We start from the raw sequence: 26,555 nt of genomic DNA, 5'->3' as shown, positions 1-26,555 counted from the left end.
AGGATATTCATCACTAGGGCTAAGCAATTCTTGCTGCACCAGTATCCCATCAAACTAAATGCCTGGGGAGACTGCAGAATAAACAATGCACCCAGAAAAGAAAAAGACAAACTAAGGTTTTGTAGGCAGCCTCTGCAAAGGGATCTTTAAGGAAGCCTAAAGAAAAGGATGGAAAGGGCCTCCTCCATTGCACATCAATATGCCTAGTACAAGAAAAAGGTCCAAAAGGAGCTTCTGGGTACAATTGACAGTGGGGAACTCACTTGAAGTTGGTGGCATTGTGATAATGATAATGGAGACAGGTCAGGCTCAAAAGTTTCCTGTGCTCCAACCCCTTGAATGCAACCTGGGAGAAAAAAAGATTAAGGCACAGTTTTGTATATGCTGAATTGTTCAACCCTCTCCTGGGATGAAATTTATTGTATAAATTAAATGCACAGATAACATTCCTAATGATTGTTTCAGAATATGAATTTAAGAAAGGGTTCAAAACTAGAAAGATAAAAGAAATATACAGATATGGAAGCATATTTTAGTAACAAAAATTAGAAGGTAAAAGAAACATTTCTGGATGATAAAGTATTTTGTCTGGTAAAGTAATATTCTTGTGCTAAAGTCCAAATGAAAGAGAGGACAAAACTAAGGTTGTAAATAAGTTGTGAATGTCTAAGTAAGTCACAGAAGGTTTGCAGAAGGTAAATCTCAAAAAGTTTGTTTGTGATTATGTTGGCTATAATTAACACACACAGACCTGTGATTATTGTTACCATATACTATAGGCTCTAAATTGTACTTTAAAAGTTAAATTTAGTTAAGTATAAAGATTAGGGGAGGGCACTTTACCGAGTTGATGTTCTCCAAACTAAAATTATCTGTAGCAGTAATCTTGGATTTGTATAGAAATAACAAATTTGGTTGGTATTTATTCATGTCATTTGATGTTTTATAGCTGGATAAAGTAACCTGTTGTTAATAAGTTATATACAATTTTGTGTTACTCTTCACACTGGAATAGGAATTTAAATATGTTTTGGAAGGTAATAAGGAGAGCCTTAACTGTTTAAAGGTGACATTTCAAAACACGGAAGCATTTTGGCACTTTTTCCCATAAAAAGAAAGTTAAAGGCTCTCTCAGCCTTTGATGTGTGTTTCAGATGTAATGTTGTGTTATTGGTCAAGAGCCACACCTCACCTGAGATAAACCTCTGCCTCTATCTAACTCCATATTAGAATGGGTCCGAAATAGGATAGACTTGAGCTCACTTAAAGTTGTGTTCAAAAGATGGACTTTTGTTGTAAAGATTACTGTGTCCTCAAAATAAATAGAGAATATAATACATAACTAAGATTTAAGATTATAAAAATCATTTTCTTTGTTCATAGCTATTATACAAACTAAATATGTTTTTGCTGTGTTCATTTCATTTCATGTTTTCCTTGTAAACTTTGTAACTGTTGCCCTTTAGTGTTTTGCAGAGGTACTGATTCTAATAAAACAACCTCAGTTAATTTGAGATAATAAGCCATCATCTGTAGGACAGACAGGATATAATGCTGACTTACAGTAGTAATACTGACCCCAATAAATGAAAGGGGTAACTGTAAAATTATAGATATTTAATTTATCTGTTATTCCCACTTTAAGACTGGTACACTGACCTGCCATACATGTAAAACGAAAACCTTGAAGACCAAAGTCAAGGAAGTAAAAAGTGTCCAGGAAAAAGCAGCCAACATTTTGGGTCTTACCCTCTAAAGTCAGCCAGCACCCAGAGAACAACAGGTGACTCTTTAGACAGGAACAAGGTCAGTTTGACCAACTTGGTCTTAAACATGTGGCAGGAGAGTGTAGCCTTAAGCATAGTCTTACGTGGACTTTTAAAAGGAAAAACAAAGTTTTTTTTGTTTGTTTGTTTTGTTTTTTTTTTTTAATGTAACAAGATGTACACTTGTGTCAGCCCTACAAAAAGTAAGTAAAACTGGAGGCTGTAAAGGAAGGGTTATTGTGTGGGAGTGCCTAATAATAACAATCACAAAGGACACTAGAGCCACAAGTTTGTCCTGAGTTAATTTGAGCCTGATTTCATAGACCTACAAATCTTCCAAACCTCCTACATTGATGAACTTGATCTGCTTTCCACTGATATGAGTTACTGTCTCCATGGTTTTTTGAGACTGGATGAAATACTAATTGCTTTTGTGCTAATTATTTACATGCTTTGCTGTCTTGTTTATTGTTGTCTTATCAGGATCCCTGCCCTATGTATGCTTTGTCCAGTCACCTGCCATCTGCCACTATGGACCTCTGGACTGCTCTGATGCTGAATACCCTTTACGATCCACAAACTACCTGATAAGAGAACAAGGACTTTGGGTTACTTCCCCCATCTTCGCCCTGTCTCAGCAGGAAGCAGATTGGAGATATCATCACCCATTTTTCCACAGAAATGGAATGTAAAAATTGACAGTGGGAGCTAGATTCAGTGTCACATGCCTGTAATCCCAGCAGTTTGGGAGGCTGAGACAGGAGGATCATGAGTTCAAAGCCAGCCTCAGCAATGGTGAGGTGCTAAGCAACTCAGTGAGACCCTGTTTCTAAATAAAATACAAAATGGGCCCAGGGATGAATTCAATGCAGGGCCCCTGAATTCAATCCCTGGTACCAAAAAAAAAAAAAAAAAAAAAATTGACAGTGGGAAAATGTAACAGTGGTCCTTTATGCTTTGACTATAGCCCTTGCTGCTGTCACTTATTTTTAAAATGAACATGTTTCTTTCTCTTCCTCTCTCCCTGCTCCTACCCAATCTCTCCCCTTCCCTAATCTCAGAGGAAACAAGATTACCTTTCTTCCCCATCTTAGGCAGATTTATCTGTCCCTGAGTACACAGCCACCACAGGAACAAGTAATCCAGACTTTGGGGATGGCATCAGCAGATTTCAGAAATGACTAGCTCCCAAATTTACAACTCCAACATGCAGAATGTAGCCTTTGAATCACCTCTTTAAAAGTCCCCTGTTCCTGCTGATGGGCAGAATCACAGTCTCTGGGATAGGAGTCCCCTGTGTTTCTCCTTTGCTAGCAAAGCAATAAAACTTCTTTTTCCTTTTTCTCAAAACCATGTCCTTGTTATTGGATTGGCATTGGGGACAAGGACCGAACTTTTGACAACAGGTAGGCTGGGAGTATAACTCTGTGGTAGATAGCTTGCCCGGCATGTGCAAAACACTGGTTTCAATCCCTAGCACCACAAAGAAAATAAAAAGATATACAAAGGTAAGAGAGAGTGACGACTGTATCTGTGTGTATGTGAGTGGTGGGGTGCCACTCTGGTTGGAGAAGTCAAGGTGGACCCTAAAGGGGCTCTATAGACACCCAGGGAAAGACTGCTACACAGAAGCCTGAGACGGGGCAGAAAGTCTACCCAGGGCCTGAGCCCGCAGGTACAGCTGGAGACCAGTGGTGGAGAGCTATGGACAGAGATGGGGAGGAGGTCTGGGCAGAGGCCAGGTCCCTCCTGCCTCTTGGGTCTTTGGGAAAGAGAAGATACGAAGGGACAGTATTGGTGAGAGTAGAGACTGTCACACAGGCACCCGGGTTAGAGACAATGAGGTCTGCAGTGGGCTGCAGCTGAACAGTTGGAGGGGCACAGAGGAGGATGGAGTCAAAGAGGACTGTGAGGAAGGGGGAGTCAGAAGATGTGGGGCCTGAACTAGAGTGGTTAGGAAGGGAGCAGAAATGAAGGGGAGGCAGAATTTTATGCTCAAATCCAAGCCCTCTTATCATTGACAGGAACTTGGCCTTTTCCTTTTTTGTCCCTCATTGGCCAGGATGGTGGTGAGTACAGTGAAACTGATTAATCAGTGCATCTATTTATTCAGTGAATATTTATTAAGCACCTGCTGTATGCGTGGCTCTGTTGTAAGCACCACAGATATACCAGGGAACATGACAAAGTCTTTAGCCTCTTGGAGCTGTTAAATAAAAATTAGAGCTAGGCATAGTGGCATATGCCTGTAGGCCCAGCTATTTGGAGGTTATAGGGAGAGGATTGCTTATGGCCATGAGTTGGATACCAGCCCAAGAATATAGCGAGATTCCATCTCAAAAATAAATTAGGGGCTGGGGATATAGCTCAGTTCATAGAATGCTTGCCTAGCATATGTGAAGCACTGGGTTTGATCCTCAGTACCACATAAAAAATAAATAAAATAAAGGCGTCCATCTACAACTAAAAAAATTTTTTTAATTAATTAATTAATTAAAAATTACAGAAGACGGTGTTTTAAACTAAGCTCCTACACTGGGATCCAACAGACCAGACTAAAAATCAGAATGGAGTCACTTATGCTAAAGTTCTATACCACCCAGCCAAAACTGAGCTGTTTATCTGACTTTCCCAGAAAAAAGGATTAAGAGAAATTACAGTTAAATTTCCCAAACAGGTCAAATTCAGTTGTTATGATGATGAAAGGTAATCTGATGTTAACCAATCACTTATTTTTCTTCTGTTCCCTGTCTCCATCCCCACTTTTCAGGGAAAGAAATTGAAATGGCCTTCTGTTTTTTGGTGTGTTTTTGCTTTCTTCAAGCCCTCTTCTGTCTATAAAACCAAACTTCTCTGCCCAGTTCATTGGAATGCATGTTCCATATTGTGGAATGAAGTGTTGCCCAATTCTGGAATGGAAAATAAGATCATTAAAATAAACTGTTGTACTTTTGTTCTTTGATAGAGCTTGTACTATGGAGGGATAGGGGTATGGTGGTGATAAGGGGGAGGAGAAGAGAAGGGAGGGAGTTGTTTTTTGATCTTTGGGGTTTTTCTGTTTGTTTGTGGTACTGGGGATTGAACCTAGGGATGCTTCACACTGGGCTACACTCCCAGCTCTTTTCAAGAAATCTTTACAGATAAGGTATCACACTGTGTTGTGGAGACTGACCTTGAACCTGTGATCCTCCTGCCACAGACTCCTGAGTAGCTGGGATTACAAGGGTGTGACACTACACCTGGCAAGGGGGTCATTTTAGAACTGGTGGTCAAGATAGGCTTCCCTGAGAAGGTGACATCTGAGCCCAGAACTTGAGTGGTGAGTCTTAGAGTACATATCTTTTTTTCTTTTTCTTATAATGCTGGAGATTGAACCCAGGGCCTTATGCATGCAAGGCAAGTGCTCTGCCACCAAGCTACAACCCCAGTCCAGATGTAAATATCTTAAGGAAGAACTTTTCAGGCAGAGGAAGCTGCACATCCAAAGGCCCAAAGGTAAGAGACTGTTGGCTTGACCAATAGATCTAGCACTTCTTGATCCACTGAACAGAGCATGTCCCTGCCCTTATCTTGGGAACTTTAAGGAACCTGCCTGGGTCCTTCTCAGACAAATGTGGTCAGAGAGGTTGGGTGGGGACATTTCCTACCTTTCTGCCATTCCTCCTTCCCCAGCCCTCATCAGGCTGGAGTTGGGCAGGGACTGGTTGAATTGGTTACATTGTGTGGAGAAAAGGCAGAGAAAAATAAAAAGTGGCAGGCTCCACACTGTCCCAGAGCCCACCATTCACACCCAGGCTCTTTCTGGCTTTAACACCTAGCGGCTCACCCTGTCATCCTGCCCCCACCTCTGCCCCTGCCATGGCCCAGCCCCCATCACACTGACCCTCTTGCCTCTTGGACATTCCTGTGATGAGGCCATTACTGGCCTCTCTGGCTGTCTCACCAGTGACAGGGAGTCTGATGCTGCCTTCCCTAGCTCTGCCCCAAGTGCAAGGGTCTTCAGATCTCAGCAGGAACATGGTCTCCAGCCTTCTAATGGGCATAACATGATGTGCACTGAGCAGTTACTTCCTCATGATTCCTAAGTCATTTCTGCTTCTCCAACCATCTTGCTGACAAGACATGTTGCTCCACATTCTACTGATTCAAGACTTTTCTTACTTACAAAGCATAAAAGTCTATTGCCAAACACACTCAACCACACACAAAATTTTAGAAGTGTGTGTGTGTGTGTGTGTGTGTGTGTGCACATGCACACACACACAAAGGGGTGCAGATTGCCTAACCTGACAGTTTCTTTGGATTTTCACTCCAGGCACTGCCTCCCAATCAGGTGAAGTACTGCAACCTGAAGGTCTCACTTACAGAGCATTCTAGGGTGTTTTCGTCAGCTTTCTCGCTGCTGCAACTGAAAGATCCAACCAGAACAACTGTAGAGGAGGAAAGATTCATTTAGGGCTCATGGTTTCAGAAGTCTCAGTCCTTGGACATCAAGGTGAGGCCAGATATCATGGTGAAAGAGAGTGGCAGAGGGAAGCAGCTCACAAGATGACCAGAAAGCAGAGAGACTCCACTATCCAGATACAAAATATATACCCAATAGCCACACCCCCAATGAGTCACTTTCTCCAGCCACACCCCACCTGCCTCCAGTTACCACTCCCATCAGTGATCAATTCACTGATTAGATTAAGTCTATGACCCAATCACTTCTCCAAACCTTCTTGCATAGTTTCACACGTGAGCTTTTGGGGGACACGTCATATCCAAACCATAACATAGGGTTTTATGAAGGGTCCTCCAATGGGTCCTTCTTTCCCACATGAGTCCTTCCTTGAGACCCCAGAGCTGCAGAGGGAGGAGCACTTGGATGCTGGAACCCTTGACGAGGGAGAAAGCAGGCAGGGACCATGGAGAGAGGGCACCAGAGCAGAGAAGGGCTGAGTTGCTGCCCTTTGCCTTAGCTCTGTGGTTCTCAAAGCCTGGCCTCCAAACCAGTAGCATCAGTGTTACCAGAAGTTTCACCCAGACCTAGAGTCAGAAACTCTAAGGAGGGGCCCAACAATCTGAACAAGCTCACTGGGATTGCTGAGGCAAAATGATGACAAGAACTCAGCTCTGAACTGGGCCATGGGCAAGGCTCTCCTGTGCCTGGACCTCCATTGTTCCACCTGTCAGGCCCCAGGACAGATCTCTGGGGCAGTGATATAATCGGATGAACATCTAAGTGGGAGATGCCTCAACTGTAACTTCCCCTTTTTCTCACATGGTTCTTGGGGAAAAACAGATAAGTGCAATCACTTTAAATGTTTCTGGGTAAAGTCACTGAGGAACAGTCTGCCTACCTGAATGATCCAGATAATTGAATGTACACCATTTATTTGGAGGATCTTGCTTTACCTTGAGCAGGAACCCCCATCACCATCACGTATTTCCCTACAACTGCAGAAGGGGAGGGCTGGTGCCAGCTGGAATTTGCTGCCCTGGGCCCTCCACAACCACCGCTCTTTTGGGGGTGGGAATGTTTCCCCATATCTGCCTTCCCCTTCCTCTCCTCTTTTCCTTTTTAAATTTTCCAGTGCTGGAGAGCGAACCCAGGACCTCGTGCTAGGCAAGAGCCCTACCACTGAGTCACACTCCCGTCTACAAGCAGAATTACCCCAAAAGGTTCCACTCCATTCACACCAGGGGCCTTGCAAGAGCCCAACCTATCATATATTATCTCACTTATTAACCGAGGCTCAGCGACTTTAAACAAATAGCCCAAGGTCACACAGCGGGTGGTGAAGGCAGCCGCGGTGCCCTGTCTCTTCGTCTAAATCCTACTGCCTTCCCCAGACGGTCGACTGGACCAGCTGGGGCTAGAACCAAACCCTTGGACCTTTCTGTTGCCGTCCCTGCCGTCGAGGAAACGGCGCCCAGGCGAACCCATTTTCCGAAGTTCGGGGTCGAAGGAGGAGTGACTCTGGACCGAAGTCTGACGGCTGGATCAGCTTTGTCCCTGGTGCCGGATCTTCCTCCTTGGGACCCAGGGAATCCCCACCACTGCATGCGGGGTCCTCCCCTCCGCTGCCCTGTAACTCCTCTTGGCCTCCCCGGCTGACTCAGCGTAACCTGATCCTCGAAGGGAGGCGGGGCCAGCCGAGCCCGCCCGTGTTAATTACGACAGGCCCCGCCCCGCCCCGCCCCGCCCCGCCCCGCCCCGCTGGGGTAGAGAGGTCGGTCGGCTCTCCTGCAGCTGCAGCCGCAGCCAGAGCAGCAGCAGCAGCCCAGCGGCTGGAAGGAGCGAGGTGTCGGCGTGGGGCGGGCCGGGCGCAGCATGACTGCCATCGCCGTGCAGGTAGCCGGAGCACCGCCAGCCAGGGGTGCTGCCCGCCGGGGGGAGAAGGAAGGGAGTTTGCATCCACTTCCAGCCCCGCCCGGGGTTGCGAGCGCCTGCCGTGTCCACCCTCTGTTGCAGACTTGCCGGGTCCCCAGGAGGGTCCGCGGGAAGCTTACCTGGGGCGTCCGTCCCGCAACGGTGCTCTCGCGGCGCGGGCTCGCCAAGCCTCTGCTCGCGGCCCTGCGGGCACCCGAGACTACCGAACTTGTCTGGGGAGAATTTTTCCGCTTCTTTTCGGGGTCACCAGCGACGTGTCGGTTAGGTTCATCGGAGGACTCTCTACTTTTTAAAAAAATGAGGCGAGGAGGATGGGCAGAATCGAGTTGCAAAGTGGAGCTTGCCTTGTGTAAAGGAGGATAAGTTTCTTGGGAAGTTAGAACTTTCTGGAGCTAGAAAGATGTCTCGGTCCCTCAGTGGGTGCTGGTCGTAAGGTGAACTCGCAGAGGGACAGACACCTCAGAGAAAAGGCTCCAGCTAAGGGATGGCCCGCTTCTCTGAAGACTTAGTTTCTCCTTGGAGTGGTGCAAGATGTTTATGTTGACTGAGAACCTACACATTCCTACCCCTCCAAAGGGAATTCTGCTGGGCGAACTTCCTTATGGTCCAGTCCTGATGATTAGAGCCCAATTGACTAATATGCTCAGATCCTCATAACACTGTTAGTGTTACTCTTCCTTCTGTTTTATTTATTTAAAGATGGAGGTCTCGCTATGTTGCTCAGGCTGATCTGGAACTTGCAGGCTTTTGGTGCCTCCCCACCACTCCAGCAGCCGGTGCTACAGGTGCAGTGCCACGGGCCCTTGGCCCTGCCCCCTTGTAGATGAGATAACCAAGGCTCAGAAGCAAACTGCCCACAATGGCCAGCCAGTTGACAGAATCAACATTCAAACTCTGGGCTTCCTGCCTCCAAATACTATTGGTCCCCTCTGTCTTTCCCCAACAGAACAGTGACCCACAGGCCACCCCATAACCCCTTTTAGCCAAAACCCTGCTTCTCAGGTAGGGCAGGGAACCCACTGCAGTGAATTCCTCCTCTTGGGTTTGGGAATGCCCTGAATCATCTCCATTGACAAGCCTTAGGAGGAAGGGGACAGGTGGTGAGGTGGGTGGGACCAGGTGTGGTCTCTCCCCTCAAGGAGTTTACCATCCAGCTGAGGAGAGAGACTTGTAAACAAGGAATCATATCGGGAAATGAGTGCTAAATTAGGAGGTGCAAAAGCCTTGGGCAGGGTTAGCTGGCAGAGGAGGAGGAGGACTTTGTGTGGGGCTGAGGAGGGAAGAAAGACTGAGCCAGGTGAGAACAGAGCTATTATGGAGAAGGGGGAGGATGTGGGGAGTGGGAGAGGCAGGGCACTCAGTCAGGCAGTCGAGCCAAGCGGCCCTACTCTGAGCTGGGGGAGGCCACAGACTCCCAGAGGGGAAGGAGTGCTAGGCTGACCTGGTACTTGACTGACTTAGGAGCACTTGGCCCACATGAGGTAGGCAGTATTACCTTTGTTCAGAGGTGAGGAAGCAGAGAGAAAAAGAGAGGAGACAAATAACCTAACTAAAATGCAAGATCTGGATCATAAGGCCCTGGGGAGGGAGCGGGTGGCATGCTGGGCCTAAAAGGAATAGAAGCAGACTGACTCACTAGCAGGTGTGCAAGAAATTTCAGGTCATTGGTGGTGGTGGTGGCGATGGCCTGACTCAAGCCCCGGCATATTGGGTACTGAGGGGCAGCAGATCTGGGAGTCCTGTGGGGGTGTGGAGAGTATGCAGAAGGAGCCTAAGGTGTCTTTTGAGGGGTGCTATTGGTTGAGGGGAGCAGGGGAGGCCCTGGGTTATAGAGGAGGAGGACAGAACCATGGCATTGTACTCAGTCATGTCACGGGAACCCTGTTCTACAGGTCACTAGAAATCATTCAAGGTGACAGATGAAAAAGGCAACACACATTTTTAAATTTTATTTTATTTTTTTAGCAGAAGTCAAAGGCCCTGAGTTTTAAGTGATTGCCGTACGGTATGGAGCTGGGCTGGCAGGTAGCGGGTAGGACTCCACTGCCTTCTCCCCCACTTTACAAACCCTCCATTGAGCTGCTGCTGTCAGATTGCCCTTCAGGAAAGGATTTCAGGCCCTGGATCCTTGAAAACTGGCAGAGGTGACAGCAACATCGGGGTGAGGTGCTCTGTTTTGAACGAAGACTCCAATATGTGTTATTGTAGGGAATATTATAAATCACTCCCCAAAACAGAGAGCTGCCCATTTGCTACGCATCTTTTGATCTCATTTAATCTTTGAAAGTCCCCACCACAACTCCCCACCCCCAGGGATGGAATGCAGGAACTTACACATGCTGGGCAAGTGTTCTACCACCGAGCTACAGCCCAGCCCAGTCCTTGGGATTTTTAATGGTCAGAGTTTAAATGAAGCCCTGCTTTGGGGCAGGAGGAGGGAAAGATGAAATGAGATCAGTTGTCCTCTCTCCAGATCCCATTGTGGTGACTTAGAGCCTGGAGATTAAAGTCCAGTCTGGGCCCAGGACAGGTGGGGCTGAGGAGGAGACAGGACGTGCCTGTTTTCCAGACCCATGTCTAGGGTCAAAGGCTTCTGGGTCCCATGGTCACGTGACCTGTTCTGTGTACCCGGGGTTCTCCCATCCTCTGACCATATTAATCACTAGGGATTTTGTAAGCTTGCCAGATGCCTTCATGGCCGCTGCTGACCTGCAGGTGTCACCAGCTTCACTTGATAGATGAGAAAACAAGGACCAAAGAGGTTAAGAAATTGCCAAGTACAAATGCCTCTACTGGTTTGTTGTGTAGACATACTTTCCTTTGGTTTGTTTCGTACAAGTAGGTCCTCTCTTTTATTCCCTAATAAAATGCAGTGCAGATTGCTATGCCCTCAAAAAAAGCAGGGAGTGGATGTATTTCAGTTCAAGTTAGGAAGGGGATCCAGACTCGGCTTGCTCAGCCTCCCCTACCACCCTGCTTTAGTGCCTGGAAGCCCGGGGACATGGTTTGAGAACCACAGTGCACACTCCTACTGAGTGTTCTCTGCACACCCTGAGACCTGAGTGGAGGTGCTGGTCCTAGTTCTGGTGCTGCCCTTTGGGCATCCCTCTGCACTCAAACCCTTTTTTCTGATCAGTAATATCAAGCCTTCAGCACAGAGGCCCAAATCAATATCTGTTGGCTGAATGCATTCTACCTCCTGCCTGCTCTGCAATTGCCTGGGCGACTGTAATACACATTATTATGATGTAAGTGAGCGATGCTGGGCAAGTCACCTGCCTTCTGCATGAAACTTTCTACTGTACCAACCTCCCAGGTTTAAGAAGAAAATAGGATGCCACTTAGGCAGTAGTGCCAAGAGCACACTGCATCCCTATTCCTGTGTCACTGGGGTGGAAGTGAGAGTTGCCTCCTGTGTCTGAATCATGTTAGCAGACAGTTTTGGGAGGGCTCTGGCCAGTCTCCCAGGAGCAAGGCTTTGCATTATATCCTACACAGAAAGGTTGGCCCACACTTGCCACTGAAGTCTCATTTGCACGTGGCATGGGGCACCCTCATTGTCCCCTTTCTCCATTCTCCTGATTTCCTAACAGCAACCGTCATGTGTGAGCTCTCTGTTTTGCTTACCTCCCAAAGTGGGGTGTAGCCGGCTTCTATATACACTGTAAAGGGGGTAATTTAATTTATGACTGGGCAGGAGACTCTTTAAAGGTGCCTTGAATGGAAGTGATCGTGGTTGCAAACCCGACTCTCTGTCCCACGGCTCTTCCTGAAGTACCTACTGAATGCAGAGGTCAAACACTGTGCCAGGTCCTGGGCACACAGCAGTGTCTTGACGTAAGGGCCCTGCCCTACTGGAGGACACAGTGTCCAAGTGAGACAGACAATAATGTGTGACTACAAACCACAGTGGGAATGGTGAAGGAAGCAAACAGGGTGCCTGGCAGAGAATGCCAGGAGAGGACCTGCTTGGGGTTGGGTGGGGTGAAAGTCCTCCCTGGGGAGGTGACTTTAAATAGACCTGAAGAATGGATAACAGGAGTCATCCTGAAGGGGCAGGGGAGCTAGAGACAGCCTGTTGGGCAAAGGGGGAAGAAGTTCTCAGGGAAGCACGTTCTAGGCATGGAAATAGGGCTGTCGTGGTGCCTGAGCAAGGCGGTGAAGGACAGCCAACTGGGAGGTGAAGTTGGAGAGGGAGGCAGGCAGGTCTTAGAAGGCTGTGGGCTGTGGCAAGGAGTTTTCCTCTCTCTAACAGTTCTGTCTTTTGCTTTGTGGGTCAGTGGTTGGGAGCAGTGCCTCAGGTGGCAACTCAGGATTGTGAGGCACCTCACTGGACACCTACCTCACTTGCCAGGAGGCTGAGGAGGTAGGGCAAGTACTCTTCCAATTCGGAGACCAGTGGCCAAGAGCTGCAGTGGCCACCCCATGCCTAGAAGCTGCTAGAACAGACATTGGCCCCCTCTGAGTAGGGTACAGGTTGAGCAAGGTTAAAAGGGCAAGGTGTAAGTAAACACCACTTGCAGTACTCAGGATAGCAAGATAATAACATGGAGGCTGAACCAAACAGAAAGTGCAGAGCCTGGTGGGTATGGGTGGACTAAAACCGGATGTATACTGGGAAGAGAAACAATCTTATGGAATCATATGCTAATGTCTCTGAGCTTCGTATAACCCCATAGCCATGACAAGCAGTGTTCCTGTTTTGTGTACAGAAAGACTGAAGCAGACTGTATGCTCAAGGTCACGGGAGCCAGGAAAGACAGGTTTCCTGAGTTCAGAACTGAGCAGGGTTTACCAACCATTTTGGATTCATTGTAGTGATGGTGAAAGGAAGAATGGTAAGGTACTCTTGTGCCCAGTGAACCTGGACGGGCAATGCTTACAGGTCTAGAAGGAAGGAGAGAGGACAGGCTGAAAGGGGAAGGGCCCCCCGGTGAAGGTGGGTCCATGCTGTGGAAGCTGTCAGGGAAAAATTCCAGGTTTTCCATGAGACCAGAGCAGAAAACAGGGCTGTGGGAAGTTGGAAACCTGGTTCAGGGTATTCCCTGGAGAATTTAGAGCGGGTATAGCATGGGGCTGTCCCTGACTCACTGCTTCCTGTGTTGTATTCCAGGCCCAGAGGCTGTTGGGCCAAAGGAGGCCCCACCGGTCCTTCTTTGAGTCCTTCATCCGGACCCTCATCATCACCTGCACCGCCCTGGCTGTGGTCCTCTCTTCGGTCTCCATCTGTGATGGGCACTGGCTCCTGGCTGAGGACCACCTCTTTGGGCTGTGGCAGTTCTGCACCATTACCAACCAGAGTTGGCCACACTGCCTCAGAGACCTGAGTCAGGCCCATGTTCCTGGGCTGGCTGTGGGCGTGGGTCTGGCTCGTAGCGCGGGCACCATGGCTGTGGTGGCAGCCATCTTTGGCCTGGAGCTCCTCATGGTGTCCCAGGTGTGTGAGGACATCCATTCACGACGCAAGTGGACCATTGGTTCCTTCCTTCTCCTGGTCTCTTTCATCCTGTCCTCTGGAGGGCTCCTGAGTTTTGTGATCCTCCTCAGGAATCGGGTCACATTCACCGGCTTCACCCTGATGTTTTGGTGTGAATTCACTGCCTCGTTCCTCTTCTTCCTGAATGCCATCAGTGGCCTTCACATTAATAGCATCACCCAGACCAAGAACCAACCAAGGAAATTCTAGCACCCCTCCAGGGACCTTGGGTTCTACAAGAAAGTGATCAACGTGGAACTTTTCTGACATGTGGCCTCTGGTAGAGATGGGGTGGGACAATGACCTTGAAGTTGCTGCCTCTTAGCAGCTGGTTGGGAGGGCCAGAGGCCATGAGTCTGCAAGCCTGCCTCAGTGCCACCTGCTACACAGGCTTCGTCAAGTTATTAAGATATTGATTTTAAAAGAAGACTATTTTAAAACTCTTTTCTTGGGTTTTATTCCCTGGACTGGAGTAGATTTGGTTTGCAATTCTGATAATGGTGCCCAGGCTAGCTGCTCAGTCAAATATGGTTCACACCTATTTTATTGACTCTGTGCTAGGGTATTGGCTGTGGGGGCCTGGACTCTTGAAGTTGCTAAGAATCTATTGTTCTTCCAGCTAAGGGACCAAATCAGTGCCTAGGACTCTCTACCAGTTCAGTGGGCCTTTGTGTGTATTTTCCCTTAGAACATCTTGCACATAATGGGCTTTCAAACTATTTGACTTGATTTCTCCCCTATTCTTGTGGGGCCCACACAATCCCTGGATAACCCCACCTTCTAGAAACTGGCTGCTCCTTCTGGGGGCTCTTCCCATCAGAATCCTTCCCTGAGCAAGCCCTCGCAGAAGGGACCAGCAAATGGGGAGCACGCCGTCCTTCCCAAGGCCTGTGTGTGCACTTGTGCACACTTGCATGTCTGCAGCCTCGGGGTACCATTTTTGGATCCTAGAACACATTTCAAAGAGCACATATCTGGGCCTGCTGGGCTCCACAGGGGGTGAAGAGAACAGCCAGACTTTGGGTAATGATTAACCACCATCCTGGGGATGAGGAGAAGAGAAGGGGTCAAGAACCAGTGGAGATTTCCATCCTTGCTGGAAGGAAGGGGATCTATCTGTACTTTTGTTCACCACGTTGCCCCTTTTCCAGTTCTTTTATCTGCCCAGAAAAAGTGAACTTGTGGCCCATTTTATTCTAGGCTGATCCCTTCCCTCTCCCACATAGTGAATTCTAGTGACTATCAATTGCATGAGTTTTTGGTCTCTGCCCTTCCCTTGTCACTGCAGGTCTCTTCCTGGGCAGGCCATGTATCCTACCTACCTCTAGTGATTTTTTTTTTTTTTTTTTTTTTTTTTTTTTTTTTTTTTTTGAGCCAAGGTCTTACTATGTTGCCCAGATTGGTCTCCAACTCACAGGTTCAAGTGATCCTTCTATCTCAGCCTTCCTAAGTAGCTGGGACTATGGGGAGTACCACTAGCCTGATCCTTCTGTGGTGATTTTTAAAAACCTATATTGCAAGATGCATAGTCAGAGGCTATAGATGCCAAGGTTGAGCCATCAAGATGCAGGGAGTCCATGGGGATCATCTGAGAGGATTTTTGTTTGTTTGTTAGTTTGTTTGTTTTGTTTCCTGGTGCTAGGGCTTTGTCCATACTAGGCAAGTGCTCTAATGCTGAGATATATGCCCCAACCCCTCCTGAGGGTTGTTGGTTTTGCAGAGAGCAGAGCTTGTCAATCACACAGGCTGGATCTTATCCTGGAAAGTGGGAACCTATAGTGATCTGTAAGGTGCTGAGGTGGCTTGCTTATCTTCAGGGAGAGGACAGGAGAGCCACCCAAAGCCAGAACTAGAACTGCTTGCCTCCCAGCAAGATGCTTTTTTCTTTATACTGAGTTGTCTCCACTTCTCCCCAGAATGCACTTCCTGTGAGCACTAGGCTTTGTTTTGTAAAAGCGTTCCAATAGTTTGTCCTCTTTCATCCTCACATGGGGCAGACAGTGCAGATATATTCATGGGAACCTAGACCCAGAATAAAGGGTGAGACGAACATCCCCAACTTAGTGGGGCTGGGAGAAGGACCCTGCCCTTCGCTGCCTGGGAGTGAGTGGCAAGAGCTTAGACAGCCTTGAGCATGCACATTTGAAGTAAAAGGCCTTGGGCCAAACTGCTGTGTCCTTGCTGAGTAGCTTGGGCAGGGTGCAGGGCTTTGGTAAATCTGTTTATCATCTGTAGTGGGATCATGCTGAGCTTGCTGCTGTGCCTCCCCCTTACACACCCAGAAAGGTAAGCCTCACACCATGTCAGGGTACTAAAAGGGGCCAAGGGTCTTGGGGCTTCCCCAGGGTGGGTACCAGGTATTGAACTCAGGGACACTCAACCACTGAACACTTCCTGGTCCTATTTTGTATTTTATTTAGAAACAGGGTCTCACTGAGTTGCTTAGCATCTCGCCATTACTGAGGCTGACTTTGAACTCATGATCCTCCTATCTCAGTCTCCCAAGCCACTGGGATTACTGGTGTGCGCCACCACACCCGGTCTTTCCTGATACTTTATCAGATTAATTGTTATCCCAAAGGCCCTGGTGAGAGCTACTAGCCAGGTGAGTTACAATGGGAGATAGACAGGATCTGCCTTGGGCCAGGGACCTGGATTGCTCGTTTTCGGAGCCTCTAAGCTTGTCTCTAAAAATCAGCTGGGGTCCAGGGAAGCCCCCTCTTCCTGCCAGGGAGCCAGTCAGGGCATATTCCCTTCTCTTGTGTTGCAGGACAAAAAGACTAACAAATAGAGCAGATCTCTTCCCAGGTACCATTTATTTCCCTGCCTCCTTTCTTGGTCCCCTGAACTGCTTTTCCCAGAAAAGCACCACAGACCAAGTCCCAGTCCCTCACCCTGCCTCATGGTACCCCAAGTCACTTCAGTTCTGAGGCATCCCAGGCCTGGGGGAGGGACGTTTGTAGCCACAGGGGGAGCGTAGGATGTCTGCTGGCAAGACAGCTCTGTCCCAAAGCGGTGTTCAGCCCTCCAGGACCTGCTTTAACCTCTGTCCATGGTCAACATCGTTCGGTCCTCTCAGATGACACTGGCCCTGCAGATGCCCCAGCTCTGCTCTGAGGGGCTGCCCTTGGTGCCATGAGTGGGGCCGCTGGTGCCATTGCTGAAGGAGGAACTGAGGGCCACAGGACGCAGTGGAAAGTCTTGGAGATTCCACTGCCGCCACTTCTTCTGAACTTCTAGCTGTACCTGCCGGAGACCAGCCATCAGCTGTGGAGGGAAGGGCAGCTGGTACGGGGAGCCCAACTCACTAGCAAGGGCCTCCACCCAGTGCTGCCACTCCTGCCCAGCTGGTCCTGCTGTGCCCTCACCTGCAGGCCACTTAGACCATTGCCCCATGTCCCACAGGTACTGAGGCTTCCCTCTGTCCTGGGCTCTTGGACCTGCCATCTCGTTACACTATGTCCCAAAGAAAGAACTTGTGGTTAGTTTCCCAAACTTCAGAACTCAAACATCCAGAACCCCGACTGAGACAACTGGCTGCTTAATCCCATGAAGCCACCCCAGCTCTGAATTTACCTGGGAGACAGGGAATTGCTCCATGGACACTCTACCCATAATCCCTGACTGGAACAGCCAGACCTTTGAGGCTAGGCTTGATGCTTGGCTTTTGGAAAACATCAGAGGTCATTTTCATTCAAGTCCAGTGAACCTGGAGAGGCTTTGTTTGGGTGCCAGACCCATATTCAACCCACATTGATTATGTGGCTTTTGTGTGCCTGGAACCTCATGTCCTGACCCAAATGCTCTACAGGACCAGAGCCCTCCCCCAGGGAGTCTACACTCATTTTGAGACCTTGGAGGATTGGGCTGCAGATATCACTTCTGAGTCCCCATTTCACCTATGAGAAGACTGAGACCAGAGATGGGTAGTGACCCAGATCAGTCACAGAACAAGCAGCAGAGCAGTCTGGAACCTGGGTTATAGAGTGCCTGCACTCTCCTGTGTTTTTGAAACTTGCCCATGGATAAGAATCCTCTGGAGTGTTTGTTAAAGAACACCTTCTCAGGTCCTAGCCTGGACCCACAGAATCTAATTTTGCTGAACCAGAATAGGGGGCAGGGCCTGGAAAGTGTTTTAACATGCCCAGCAGGTGAATCCGCTGCTCTTTGTTAGCCTAGATTCCTAAGACTGGTCAAGCCCTTTGGCCCTGAGGCCCACATGCCCACCCCTCCACAAATAGCCCTCCTCCCCACTTTGGCTCCGGGTAGCTTGTGCACTGGAATCCAGTGACAACCCAAGAAGACTTACCTCCCCGTTGAGGAAACAGTAGAGGACGGCCACCACCAGCCCCTGCCAGAGAGAGTAGGCATTAGTGCAGGGCCTCAGCATCTGCCAGGGGCAGCAGGGCCTAGCCTCGTTCCTCTGACCTCCAGCCTGAGTCCTCTGATCCGCAGCTCCAGGCTCACTTACCCATCTCCCGTGTCTCAGGGGGATCACCTCTTCTGGGCCCCCGCAGTGTGTCTGCCTGTGCCTGCACCATCCAGCATAGACTTTGAATCCCTTTCATCTGTTGTCCCTGACGTCTAGTGCCTCAAACACATGTGGTATCAGTGACAGTAATTTAGGAGTTGCTAACTTGAACCTAGCCAGCAGGGACCAGGATGGTCACCTGAATCAGGTGTGCCATCTGAGAACAGCAGGGACTCCTGGCCCTGAAGTATGTTCCCCACCCCACTGGGAATGGTCAGGGCCAGGCCAGTGGGAGACCCTGGACTCAGTGTGGTCTATTTCCAAGCTAAGCTAGGAATCTGGAGACAATGAAACCTGGAGGATTAATTCACGTTGAAGAACAAATATGTGTTTGGAACAAACTATGTACAGGCCCAGGCCAGCCAACAGCAGGACTTGGCCTCTGGCCTAGTAGACAGACGGGTGCATCTCCAGAGTCAGGGATTTGTGTTCCCTGGCCAGGGAGGTCTGGGCCTTTCTAGACCCTCCTGCCCTGGCATTTGGAGCTGATGATGTTCTTGGAGCTCTGCCAGAGTAGGGACTCCAGTCTGGGGTGCCTGCGTCAAGTCAAAGAGGCCCAGAGAGCCAGAAGTGGGGAGGGTATGCCCTGCTCACCTCCTCTCAGGACTCCACCTCGGCCAGCCTGCCCTTCCTTAGGGGCCTCTCCCCCCACCCCCGATAGGGCTCTTCCTTCCCTCATAAGAGACGTAGAGGCTCACTTTCAGCCCTCTTCCCACCCAGGCCTGTCCTTAGCCAGTTACTGCATTGGTAATGCCCCCAAAGGTGATGACATAGCCCCTCTGTGATGGGTTTAATATATATGACTCCTCAGGGGTATTGGTATGTGTGTGTGTGTGTGTGTGTGTGTGCGCCCTGGGGATTGAATCCACATGCATGCTAAGCATTTGTAAGCATATGCTCTACCACTGAGCTACATGCCCAGTCCTGAGATATTGGCATTTTAATGAGTTAGTGACAAAACTACACGAGTTTGCTTTAGAATGTCAGGCATCAATCACTGCTGCAAAAACAGCAAGGCTGGAACTCCGTGCTTGGCCCAGAGCTGCTGCCCATCTCACAGAATGGCAGGAATGCTTACTCAGGGCTATGGTTTCCAAATTTGGGAGCACATTAGAATCAACTGAGCCTTGTGTCCCAGGTCTGGGGTAATGGAACAGTAGATCCCTACAGCTGGGTGCCGTAGTGCACGCCCATAATCCCAACTTCTCAGGAGGCTGAGGCAGGAAGATTGCAAATTTGAGGCCATCCGGCAATTTAGCAAGACCCTGTCTCAAAATAAAAAGTAAAAAAGACTAGGGATGCAACTCAGTGGTAAAGAGCCCTTGGGTTCAATCCCTAGTCCCCAAGAAACAAGAATCTTGCCAGATGTTGGAACTGGCTTAAACACACGGTTAGAGGATGGAAAGGCACGTAAATGCAGGCTATGTAGTAATTGGACCTGGATTTGGAGCCAGCTTGCCCTGAGTAACTGTGGGATTCCGTGGTTCTTCATCCAATCTTCACTAAAGACCTGGGCGGGAGGTAGGAGGACCCCCACTTTACAGGTAAGGGAACCTGGTCAGAGAGGCATTCCAGCAAGATAAACTGTGCGTGCTTGGCCCAGAGCTGGTGGTCTAGGTAAGCTGCTGCCTGTCCCATAGACCCAGGGCCACCCAGAACTCACCTGCCCTGAGTCCAAAGATACATTTTCACTTTTAAGGGAAGGGCAGGAGTTCTGGGTGAAGAAAAGTTAGCTGTGCCCCAGTGTAGATGGGGCAGGCCTCACACATGCCAGTAAGTTTACTAAATTTCAGTTATTATGCAATCATTAACGATGAAGATTATGCAGAAGTTTAATGACATGAAGCAATGGTCTTTTTTTTTTTTTTCTTTTGCAGTGCTGGAGATAGAACTCAGGGCCTAGCAACATCCTCAGACCTTTTTCTTCTTTGATTTTCATTTTTACTTTTTGTTATTTTCCAAATTATCTACAATAAGCAAGAATTATTTATACAATCAAAAAGTTAATGCATTTAGTTTTAATAAGTATATGACAGGGATAATGGTGGTGTGGTTGTGTATGTTCTCTAAGCTCTTTTAGAAATACATATTAAAATGTTCACAGGTGAAATAACATGATGTCAGCCCAGCACGGCGGCACATGCCTATAACCCCAGCTACTCAGGAGGATGAGGGGATTGCAAGTTCAAGGCCAGCCTGGGCACCTTAGCAAAGACCTGTTAGAAAATGAAAAATAAAAACCAAAAGGGTTAGGAATGTAGTTCAGTGGTAGAGCTCCCCTGGGTTCAATCCCCAGTACCACGGGGGCAGGAACAAAATAAAACAAAACGATGCCTTAGATTTACTTAAAAAGATGGGGGCATAACCAGGCACAGTATATCACACTTGTAATCCCAATGACTTGAGAGGCTGACACAGGAGGGTCACAATTACAAAGGCCAGCCTGGCAGCTTAGCAAGATCCAATCTCAAAGAAAAAAAAAAAAAAAAAAAAAGAGACAGAGAGAGAGATGTATCTGGAAAAATAGAAGTAAAATAAGAAAGGCCACAAATAGATATTGCTGAGTTGCAGGACAGATGCATTAAGGTTCAGTCTATTCTCTTTACTTTTGTATATGGAAGAAATTTTCATAGATGTATACATATATGTATTTTGTTTACATATCTGCATACACATAAGGATATATACATACTGTACTTACAAATTACAGTTCTTCATAAGAATTTCTGTGGGAACATCAGGAAAGTGCTTTGGGATTTCTCTTGGACATTTTCCAGTAGAGAAGCTGAGTGGCTTTTGCGTGGGTAGTCTACAGCCCAACTCTGAGGGACAGGTGGTGTGTCATCCGTGTGGTGAGGCGGATCTGGGTCTCCACATGGTCACCACCCACTTTTGAGAGCCAGATCAAGTCCTTCTACCCCAGTGGATCTTAAGTCTGTCCGCTGCTGAATTGGGGCACGGGAGCCAACTTCCCGAGATGTTACCAGAGCAGTGGTGGTGAAAGCTCCCTAGCCAGGAGGCTTCTACACCAGTAGCTTGGTTCTCTGGAGGTCAAGGACATTGACAGGGGCTCTAGGCAGAGTTGCTGCTCAGAAGAGGCAGAGGGGACACCCTGGGGTGGGGTCTGAAGGCACAGGGAAGGCAACGGTATGCTCCCAGTGGTATGTCCTCCCTGGGACCTGTAAGTGCTAACGAACCCTGGCCACGTCTGCCTAGAATGGAACCCCAGGGATGAGGTGGATATGTGCGATGGTGAAGGCTATGCTAGACATAATGGCCTAACTCCTTTAGGAAAACCCAATGTGAGGATTTTCTTGCAAGCCCTAGAACCTATAATCACTACACTTCTCTGGGCTATTGGTTTGCTTTACTCTTTCTCTGTCTCTCTGTGTCTCTGTCTCTGTCTCTTTCTCTCCCTCTCCCCCTACCCTCCTCTCTCTCTCTCTCTCTCTCTCTCTCTCTCTCTCTCTCTCTCTCTCTGTGCTGGGGATGAAACCCAGGGCCTCATGCTGCTAGGCAAGCACTCTGCCACTGACAGCTCTGTTTGCAGTCATCCTGTGATACTGTAAATCATGAAACAGATCGTTTCTGTCCTCACTGCGGCCACTCGGAAGCTTCAAACCGACACGAGAACCCCCCTCTCTCACCTTTTTGGACTTTATTGAATTTGTTTCGGGGTGGGAACTCCACTGGCTTTATGTTCTTTTTTCACTGACTCTTCATCTACTTACTTATTTTTTTGTCCTCCATATGTTCTTCCCAAAAGTGACCCATCACCTTATTTTTTTAAGGAAATTTCTGAGTTAATCAATAACATTGTAAAGCTGGGGATTTACATGAAGACTCCCTTCTCCCAAACCTGTTGCTTTCCTTTTCTAACCTCACAATGTCTTATAGAAGTCCAGGTAAGTGATCTTCCTTCCCTCCCTCCGTTTGTTTGTTTCTTATCAGATTTTGTTTTAATAAGCTGCATGTGCACATGGTTTTTAAAAGTCAAATAATTCTTATTTTTTAAAAAATCAACAGCCTCCTGACACCCCCGCCTCCATTTCCTGTTCCTCAGAGGCAACAGCTTGAATTCTCTAAACTGATTATAAATAAATATGCTGATGCTGCTCTTGTGGACTTTCCAGTTTAGGGATTTTCTATGCACTGCCCAGTATGAAGAGGGGGCTACCGTGGTCTTTGAAACAGGCTCCCGCAGGGCTCACCCTCCTGTGGGGTGTCTGCAGATGGTATGGGGGTTGAGCACAGGGTGCTGGGTGGCTTTTCCTTTTTGTTGTCCCTGGAGTCAGTCTCTGCCTCTGTTAATTTCCTCTCCCACCCTCATTTGGCTGGTAGGGACTGCAAGTCCCACTCAGGGTCACAGCACAGACAGGTCCTATCCCTGCATCCCTTGGGTCTCCACCAGATGAGGCACCTTCTTTCCAAGCCACCACTGACTGTCAGGAAGCACTAGCTGGCTTGCTGTGTAGACCCTCTGCTTCTCTCTGAGGAAACAGCAGACTGCTCTTCTTACCTGCCGTCACAGACCCCGGAGCTCACCTGGAACGAGCCAAGGGCCAGTTCAAAGAACAGCTGGACCTCCATGGCGTCCTCAGGGGAGAAGGCAAAGACGATGTAGTGGACACCGAAGAGGGGGATCAGCAGGAGGGTGGACTTGGCCAGGCGCCTGGGGACACAGGGACACACTGTCACTCCTGTGTTTCTCCCTCCAGCCCTCTCCCGTCACCAAGGGCACAACTCATCGAGTACCGTTTGCTTGGAGCTTGGCAGCAATGTCTCCAGACTATTTTGTTTTCAGTTTTTTTTGTTTTTCTGGATCTTTTCATTTGTTTTTGTTCTGTTTTGTTGTGCTGTGGATCAAACCCAGGGCCCTGAATGCTAGGCAAGTGTTCCACCACTGAGCTATGTCCCCAGCTCCTGTTCTCGTGATTTTGGAAAATTCCTGACTCCCACATACCCAGCACTCAGACACAACACTCACCAACCCATGACCTATCCCAAGACTTTCTGATCAACGGTCTCATCTGCAAATACATAAACACCCCTCAAATAACTTTTGTTTACAAATTGTATATGCGAGTTACAGCCACTGTGTCCAACATAAGCTGAGCAAGCCCAGCTTTGTTTTCTTAGGTAATGAATACCTATAAGGAGAAGTTCTTGTGTTTTCTTCCAAGATCAGTGTCACCCAATTTAGCAAATAAAATTACAAAATACCCAGTCGAATTTGAATTTCAGATACACAGTGGATATTTGGGGGAGCATAAGTCCTAAAAAACTATTTGTTGTTTATCCAAAATGCAAATGTGACTGGGCCTCCTGTATTTTATCTGGCAACCTTATCTGGATCTCCAGCTCTAGCCAACTTCAGAGCCCATGGCCCCAGGGATATTGTGGGGAGTCAGACACAATCCTGGCTGCTGCAAGAGTCTCAGGACTCATCGGATCATGGAGACAGCCTCCATGACGCCAACTTGCCTTTAAGAGATCTAGAGGCTGTGCCCCCCTCACTCATATGTTGAAGCTAAACCCCCCAGGATGCAACTGTATTTGGGCACAGGGTCTTCAAAGAGGTGGTTAAGTTAAAATGAGGCCGTTAGGATGGACCCTACTACAATCAAACAGTGCCCTTATGAGAAAAGGAGACTGGACATAGGCAGAAGCCCATGCACAGAGAGGAGACCACGTGAGGACACGGCGAGAAGAGGCCCGTCTACAAGCCATGGAGAGACACCTCAGAAGAAATTCAACCTTGATCTCGAACTTTCAGCCTCCAGAACCATAGAAAGTTTGTTTCTGTTGTTTAAGAGCTTAGTGTGTTATGGCAGCCCTAGCAGACTAACACCTCACTCCTTCACATCTTAAAGGTCTTCAGTATTTTGGAAAAACTTGAAAAATCTGATGAAAGCTAAGGCCATTCTCTCCTGAACAACATGCATAGCTACACAGATTGTCTGAATTTGGGTCTCTAGCCTTGCCTTAAGGGTCACCTCTCTGCTTCCAGGTTTCCTAAAATTTCATGATTTTCCCACACCACCGAATCTGAGGCTTCACATTCAGACCCGTCCCCACCACTACACTGGAAATACATCTACCACTTTTCTTTCTTTTCCTTTCCTTTTTCTTCCTTCCTTCCTTTCTCTTTCTTTCCTTCCTTCTTTCTTTCTTTCTCTTTTCTTCCTTCCTTCCCTTCCCTTTCCCTTTCCTTTTCTTTTTCAGCTGGTACCCGTTGAGTAAGCAGCAGGTCCTCAGGAAATGCTTGCTGACAGGCTGAGCATGCCTTCGTATTTGCTTTCCACTTACTTATAATGGTTCACTTCATTTCCTCCTGTTTCTTGGGTCCTAAGTTTTCTCATCAGGATTCTTAAAATGTTTATAAATAAGATGAAATTGATCTGCAAAACACAAGGCAGAGATGGAGGCTGAAGGTGTCTCGCTTTTCCAGACACTTCTCCTGGCTCGTCCCCTGGACCCGAGTGCAGAGAAGATCTGCAGACACCTCAGCCAGGACAGCACAGCCTGCAGCTCACGCCTTCCCCTGCAGCCCAGGTGGAACATACTTCCTGGAGGCCAAGGGTGGAGGACACACCCCCACCCACCCCATCCTGCAGGAGCTCTAGTCTCTGCTCAGCCTCTGGGCAGATTGTTCATACTCTCAGTGCTTGGGATCCCCCTGGGATCTGGAAAAAGGCAGGTCTCTGGCTGAGTCTGAGCGTCTGCATTTCTAAAAAGCTCCCAAAGCTGACTGACTGCATCAGTTCTCAGAATTTAGGGTACATCCCAAAAGGCTATGGTTCAGTAAGTCTGGTGTGGGTCCAAGAATCTGCATTTTTAAAAAGGTCCCAGCTAAAGCTGAAGTTGCTGGTCTGGAACCACACTTTAAAAACTGCTGTTTCACAGCCTTTGGTCAGTTTGCAGCTCAATCACCACCTCCAGGAAGCCTCCCTTGGTTGCCACCCATTCCTGATTATTGTATTTAGGGATGATGTTACTTTGTATGAGCACTTAAAATATCTTAAAAGGGATCTAAGAATGGAGCTCAGTACATGCACAAAGTCCTGGGTTCAATCCCCAGCACCACAAAAAAAAAAAAAAAAAAAAAAAAAAAAAACGGAAAAGAAAAAAAAAAAAGAATGGATCTCAGGGGCAGAGACCTTGCCAAGCATGTATGAGGCCCTGGGTTGGATAAAAGGCCAAATGCTGGCATCTGTTAAATTTTCTGACCATTTGACCATAACTTCCTGGAGGGTAGGAATGGAATTTATTCCTTCCTTCTTTCCTTTTTTCTTTTTCTCCTTCTCCTTCTGTGTGTGTTTGTGTTGGGGGTGGTACTTGGGATTGAACCCAGGGTACTCTACCACTTAGATACACCCCTAACCCTTTTTGATTTTTCTTTTGAGACAGGGTCTGGCTAAGTTGCAGAGGCTGGCCTTAAATTTATGAACCTCCTGTCTTGGCCTTCAGATTCTCTGGGATTATAGGTGTGGGTCCTAGAGTCCCTTTATTTCTTTGGCAGCCTCTCTTCCCACCCTGTGGTCCATGCTGGGAGGTTATGCCTCCTCCCCTCCTCCCCAACCCCCTCCAGCACCATTTTACAGAAGGACAATGAAATCACCCGCCCTTCAGCCTCGCTATTCTCAGGAGGAGCCTATGGCTGGGAAACACTAGCCAGAAGACAGGGTTAGAGGCAATGAGGACTGGACTCATAGCCCAGCACTGTTTCTTGGGGAACACTGGCATCTAGGGGGATCCCAGCCTCCAGGTCCTCTATCCCCATGGGCCCGTCACTGTTTCCATCTGTCCCATTGGTCCTCAGTTCAGAGGAAGACAGTCACTCACCAGGATGGACAGAATCACAGGCCCTCGAATGACCCACCAGATAGAAGTGTTGGCATTGATGTCCCAGCACCTATGGGAGGGAGGCAGGCAGGGACAACCAGCAAGGTTAGAAGGGGGAGCGGGACTAACCAGCCAGCACCATCCCCAGGCAACCTTTGACATGAAAGACTGCAGTCTGTGGCCAGAGCCCCGCAGCAGTGTGCCCAGCACTGCTAGAGCCTACCCGTCCCCTGCCACCAGCCTGGGAGCACTGCTGGGGAGGGAGCGGCCATCTAACTCCATCTCTGCTGGCACCTGAGAGACTGGGGACCCCAAGACCCCAAAGTTAGCTTGTCAGAATTCACTGGGGCTCACAGTGGCACACTCAGCTGCCAACAGAGGCCAGGCAGAGAGCATCGGCGAGTGAGGTGGCAGGGTGACTGGCCTGTGACCTCAGAATCCCAGGACATCAGGCATGGAGGGGTACCTGGTCAATGAGAGCACATGCCTAGTCTCTGGAGCAGAGTTTAGTTGTTTTTTTGTTACCTGTTTTTTTCTTTTCTTTGCAACAAATGAAAT

General features: G+C 48.3%; 2 protein-coding genes across 8 annotated transcripts in view; one reads left to right on the top strand and one right to left on the bottom strand.

The window, feature by feature from the left end:
• Positions 1-7,970: 7,970 nt before the first annotated feature.
• Positions 7,971-14,933, top strand: Tmem37 (transmembrane protein 37). Its single transcript, XM_047545885.1, has 2 exons — positions 7,971-8,106; positions 13,259-14,933. The coding sequence occupies exons 1-2, from the start codon at positions 8,086-8,088 to the stop codon at positions 13,829-13,831; spliced, it is 594 nt and encodes a 197-aa protein (XP_047401841.1). The 5' UTR covers positions 7,971-8,085; the 3' UTR covers positions 13,832-14,933.
• Positions 14,934-16,138: 1,205 nt separating this feature from the next.
• The window catches only part of Sctr (secretin receptor), a 67,350-nt gene continuing 56,933 nt past the window's right edge, over positions 16,139-26,555 (bottom strand). For 6 of the 7 annotated variants that reach the window (XM_047545878.1, XM_047545884.1, XM_047545882.1 and 3 more), the window contains 6 exons: positions 25,998-26,067; positions 24,462-24,553; positions 22,698-22,824; positions 17,931-17,972; positions 16,990-17,077; positions 16,139-16,888 (listed from right to left, as the gene is read on the bottom strand). In XM_047545878.1, coding sequence (XP_047401834.1) covers positions 16,641-16,888; positions 16,990-17,077; positions 17,931-17,972; positions 22,698-22,824; positions 24,462-24,553; positions 25,998-26,067 — 667 coding nt within the window. In that variant the 3' untranslated portion in view covers positions 16,139-16,640. The remainder of the gene's footprint in view (positions 16,889-16,989; positions 17,078-17,930; positions 17,973-22,697; positions 22,825-24,461; positions 24,554-25,997; positions 26,068-26,555) is intronic. The other variant, XM_047545879.1, reaches the window with a different exon arrangement.

This window comes from Sciurus carolinensis, chromosome 3 (genome assembly GCF_902686445.1).
Source record: "Sciurus carolinensis chromosome 3, mSciCar1.2, whole genome shotgun sequence".
Taxonomy (NCBI): Eukaryota; Metazoa; Chordata; class Mammalia; order Rodentia; family Sciuridae; genus Sciurus; species Sciurus carolinensis.
This window is presented reverse-complemented; position numbering and strand designations above follow the sequence as displayed.